General features: G+C 39.7%; 1 protein-coding gene across 1 annotated transcript; it reads right to left on the minus strand.

Annotated features, from left to right (window-relative positions):
• Window positions 1-281: 281 nt before the first annotated feature.
• LOC117495335 (trace amine-associated receptor 8a-like) lies at window positions 282-1552 on the minus strand. The gene is made up of 2 exons (XM_034146532.1): window positions 1380-1552; window positions 282-1095 (listed from the first exon to the last, which is right to left on the minus strand). Exons 1-2 carry the CDS (start codon window positions 1550-1552, stop codon window positions 282-284), a joined length of 987 nt encoding a protein of 328 aa, XP_034002423.1.
• Window positions 1553-5385: the final 3833 nt, after the last annotated feature.

Consider the following 5385-nt stretch of genomic DNA (forward strand, 5'->3'; position numbering starts at 1 on the left):
GACAATACATGTAAATTATCATGGGCAATGGTAAAATAAACATGTGTTAGCACTCAACAAGATTTATTTTGGTTCTTGTTATATTGTATCTTCAGTGTTTTGAAGAACCAAACCTGTTATGTGTCAGTAAAACCTTCTCTCCTTTTTCTCTCTCTTGCTCTCTCTTACACACAAACACACACACAGACACACACACAAACAGCTTTGTCTCTTTGTTTGAAGTTTCACACTGACAACGACATAATCAACCAGTCTGTATTGCATTCTGTCCCAGTCCGTCATTACAGTATTTTAGAATCACACGAGTAGGATTGAAGTATCTTAAGGGTAACAATGAGCTTGATAGATTTTCTAAACCAGGGGTATAAGAAGGCATAAATCACTGGGTTCAGACAGGAGTTAAAATACAGCAACCAGACTACAATGAGTGAGATTGAACTAATATTTTCAATATCCTCACCTATAAGGGATGGAGCGTAATATGGAAAAAAACATATTAGAAATACAAGGACAACAACACCAAGAGTCCTGGCTGCTTTCATCTCAGATTTCTTAGCACCAACTGAACGTTGCATAGTGACAGCGATAACATGAGATCGCATGGCTCGAGCCTGAGACACAGCCACCACAAACACTCTGATATACAGAACTATGATAACAGTAATGGGGGCAATAAAGTTAACAACTAAGTCAACAGCTCCTGTGATATTGTCAATGACAACTACACACTCTCCATGGCAAGAATTCTCTGCATCAGGTTGTCTCAGAAAGTCCTTTAAAATTAGACAATTATAGATAACAGAGCAAATCCAACAAAGACAGATGCAGATTTTTGTTCTGCTCACAGTAACTCTGGTGGTGTAATGTAGAGGGTCACAAATAGCAAAATAACGATCAATGGATATGAGCACAATATTTCCAACCGTAGAAGAGGTAATGATAAAACCAACAATATTATACAGAGCACACATCAGGTCACCCAAGTACCAGCAAGTCTCTGTTGAAATTATTTCAACAGGCATCAAAATGAGGCCCACAAGGAAGTCTGAGACAGCCAGGGAGAGGATGAGGAGGTTAGTCGGGGTGTGGAGCTGCCTGGAAAAGAAGAATATCATCATAAATAAGATTATCAACAATAGCTTGCCTTGTAACAACAAACAGCAGTAAAACACAAAAAAAGGCATTTGAATGGATATGCATTTGTTGTTGAGTGTCTGCTTTAACTATTTGGTCACACAACGTCAGGTTTGAATATGTTATCATTGAAAACAGAACACCTGTTATCTGAGACATTCATTAAAAGGAATATATGCGTTGCTAAATCCTGTTACTTTTCAATCATGAACATATACAAGCTTAAACTGAAAGTTTGTCTGTGCCTGAAGTGGGAGATAGAGATGATGACCAGCAGGTTGAGAGCTGCAGTGATCAGAGCGATGAAGGACAGCAGGATGTTAGCGAGCAGGACATCTGACTGAGCTGGCGTAGGCTTGCTGCAGGATTTGTTGAAGAGTTGTGGAAAGCAGAGTTCATCCCTTTGGGAAGTCTCCATCTGTAGAGAGACGTGTTGAGAAGCTGCTGTGTTCTGGCAAAGCTCTCCGTTATGCAGCTGATATATCTCTTCTCTTCTGTCTTGCCCCTACTATTACTTTCTCTCTAGCTAAGACTGAAATCCCTCAGCTCTACTTTGTTTTCTGCAGTCATCTTCATCTCAGTCTTCATCACTTTCATGCAACTTCTTTTTTTTCGTAATTCCCGGCATTGACATCATCTTATTTGATTATGGATGCTACTTTTTCCTTCTCATCAAGAGTGGTTTTACAGTGTAAAGAATCTTAAAAGATTAACATTTTTCGTGAAGTATTGAAACCAGGTGAGCCTTGCTGATAAGTTACATCGTGGGAGTGGCTCCTCAGAGTTATGGTCAAAGGGTCAATGAAGCCAAATTGATTCAATGGTTTAGGTCATTTAGCCTTTTGGGCCTGGTTGTTCCAGGGTTATTTTGAAACAAAAACGACATAAAGGCAAGAGATTGGGAAGGCCAATGAGATTGACTGTTGGTTCGCCTCAAGAAAGGTCTGGCAACCCCCAGATGACTCAGGAAAGGGACACAGGGTTTCAGAGTGTTCAGCTCAGGAGGAGAGCTGCTGATATCCTGATACTGTCAGGCACTTTGAAGGACTCCCAAACACAATCCAAAATGTTGTCGATGGATAATGAAAAGTTGGAAAATTATAGGGAAGCTTTACCCATATCCCAATATCACAGCGCCAGGTATGGATGAGATTTGCCCAGCAATATTATAGGCTCTAGACATTGTTCAGGTTTCTGGCAGACATGTCTCTTCAATCTTGAGAGATGGTCAAGGGCTAACTCCTCTTTTATATCAAGGTATCATGTTGCTCAACCACCCAGGAAAAGCTTATGCCAAGGTACTCAAAGGAAGTATCTTTACATTATAGTACTGTTACGGTACGTCCACACAGCAGCGTTAAAAAAATCTTGGAGGTGGGCGTATCTGAAGCTTGGGGATTTTTTGCGAGCAACGCGACCAACAACCAATCACATGAATCTCCCGCCCCCGACATACAAAGCAAAAAAGCCTCAAGTAAACTGGATATAAACTCCCCAAACAGGCGAAAACCTAGCACTGTCTCTGCCACCTCCCTCCATGCCTGGCTCCTCCGGTTTGTATCCCGGTGTCAGTACCATATGTGTTCGCCCTACCATATGTGTTCGGGGTCCGTCGCTTACCAATGACGTCACGCATTGTGATTGGCTGTACGGTAATCGCACGCTGATTGGTGTAACTAGGGGCGCTGACTAGGGTATACCGGGGTCTGGTCAAAGGATGAAGGCAGCTGTTAACCTGTTACGCACCGCCCCCCCGGTACCGGGCGGATAAACGCGTCATTTGCAGGAAACAACGTCTAAGGAATCTTAATATTTAATAAACTATGAATGTTTTATATCCATGTAACGGGAAGAAACTCAGCTAACTGATCTTTTTTTTTTTTAAATCCAAAAAAAAAACACAATGCTTACACTCAGCCTCTGAATTATCCACGAGCGAAAAAATGTAACCTAAAACTGCACCTAAACTCACTCATAACTCCCTTATTACTTATCCTAGATGCACAGTCAACCCATCGATTAGCATCTCCTAGAGACACAGAATCTGTGTAAAAAACCTCAACACTCAGTGATAAACATTTGCGACGCTATAAACGAAAGCATACATCAGATCATGTGGAGCTAGGTAGCTAGAAACGCTAACATGGCTTACCTTGGTCAAAACTGGTCTTCAATGGCATTAAAACGATAAAAAAACGATGCTGCAGTTAATCCATAGGTTAATCCAATGTGTCTGTGTCCTCTTTGAAATTATTTCTGATAATCCATAAGCAATAAAACTGCTTTTTCGTTTCCAAATGTCAGAGCGAGAGATCGGTCCACTCTGATGCAAGATTACATGCGCGAAGCCCCGACCTCTTCTCTTCACAATGTGTGTGTGTGGGGGACTCCCCCTTCGATTCTATTGGCTCTAACGGTCAGAAAGAGGTGTCAACCATCCAAATCGACCAAGGGGGGCCAGAAATATGGAAAAAAAACAATTTTCACCCAAATCACCTCAGAGGTGGAGTGGTTTTGGCTAAACCTCTCTAAAAAGGTCAAATGTCACTTGTTTTGCATCAATCTTGATACAGGGTACTTATTATATGTTGCACTTTGGATTCCTAAAGCTTTTAGTCTACTAACCCATCATCCAAGGGTAGTTTTCACTATAAGTAAAAAATAATTTTTGGACGGACACTATAATTTACAGTTTTTTACTATGTAAAATCTGAATTTTCTTTAAAATAAAAAACATCTATATTGATTCTGACACTTCTACATCCAACTCACAGATGTAACCTTGCTTTGGTAAAATTATTCATATAACCCTTTTAGAAGTTAAGTTGTAGTCATTTGTTTTGGGCATGTCATTTTCGAGCCTGAAACATGAAAAACAGGCTTGGTGCTTAACAGGTTAACGTGCTGCTACCATAAACTGGCTGTAGCCCACAAACTGAAGCAGAATGATCTAGGGCTGTCCCGAATACCATCTTTCGGGCTCCGGATATTCGGTAGTAATCAGCAGCGAATATTCGAATATTCGGCCCGCGCGGGGGGTGTAGTAATCAGCAGCGAACTGCTTCAACACGTGTATTTCGGTGTATTCACGGCATTCATTTCGTTATTCTACAGTATTGTTGTTTTATAGTTATTTGTTAATGTATATAACCCAATTTGTGTTCTTTGAAATTGAAAAGGATATCGCATTGTGTTTGTTACTTTCGTTGCAGTTGTATACGTCTTAAGTGTAATTTGGCTTGGTTTCCTATTTATGGACATGCTTTTATTTTGAAGGAGAGTTAGCGCAGTTGACAGGAAGTTGTTGTTGCTTTGGAAACAACGTGACAGAGATTAACGGAGAAAAGTAATATCTACATATAAAGACGGAGAAAGTAAACGATAACGTTTATGGTTAAGTGTTAGCACCCCCCGAAGAGGCACAAGCTCTTACGTTGATATTGGAGATTTCAATAAATTCAATTTGAAAAAAAACGGGAAAAAAACGAAAAAACAAACAAAACGAATATCCGAATAACGAAATTGAAACCCGAAATAGTACTCCAACAAACGAATATTCGGATATTTGGATATTCGGGTACAGTAGGGCTGTACCCGAATACTATAATAAAGTTATAGTAAATAATAACAAACTCCAGTGTTAGAATTCCATAATTCCATATTCATAAATAAAATGATATGCAAATAACATTTTCTTGGCTGTGGACTTGTACTCTACATAATTATGTTGAGCTCATGGTAATCTAATTCAATAAACAATAACTGCAATGAACAGATATCATTTTCTGACTCGTAAAATGATTGGATATGGTGTAATTTGGTAAATGATTCTGTGTTGAAAAATGTATATCTTTAAAAACTGCGTTGGTGTATTAGGGCGGGCCATACTATTTTTTTTTTGTAAATCGATCGAGAGGGGTGTTCAAATAACGTATTTTGGTGTGTAGAACACACATCTATTTAGATGTATTTATTTTGAATTTGTTGCTATGGAAACAACATGACGGAGAAAAAAGTAATATCTTCTACATATAATAACGGACAAAGTAAAGAATGAAGTGTATGTTTAAATGTTAGCATCCCCCGAAGAGGCTCAAGCTCTTACGTTGAGTCTGGAGTTTCAATACATTCGGAATTTGACCGTGTAAAATGTCCTCTTGGGTTACCGTACAGCCAATGCGTGACGTCATTGGTAAGCGTAACGGACCCCGAACACATCTGGTAGGCCGAACACATATGGTACCTACACCG

Source organism: Trematomus bernacchii, unplaced genomic scaffold, assembly GCF_902827165.1.
Source record: "Trematomus bernacchii unplaced genomic scaffold, fTreBer1.1, whole genome shotgun sequence".
NCBI lineage: Eukaryota > Metazoa > Chordata > Actinopteri > Perciformes > Nototheniidae > Trematomus > Trematomus bernacchii.

Excerpts from the sequence above, each read along its gene's own strand:
- LOC117495335 (XM_034146532.1), bottom strand. The coding sequence starts at position 1,552 with ATGGAGACTTCCCAAAGGGATGAACTCTGCTTTCCACAACTCTTCAAC. Across the intron at positions 1,096-1,379 it reads ATCTCTATCTCCCACTTCAG|GCAGCTCCACACCCCGACTA; the intron begins GCACAGACAAAC and ends CTTCTTTTCCAG.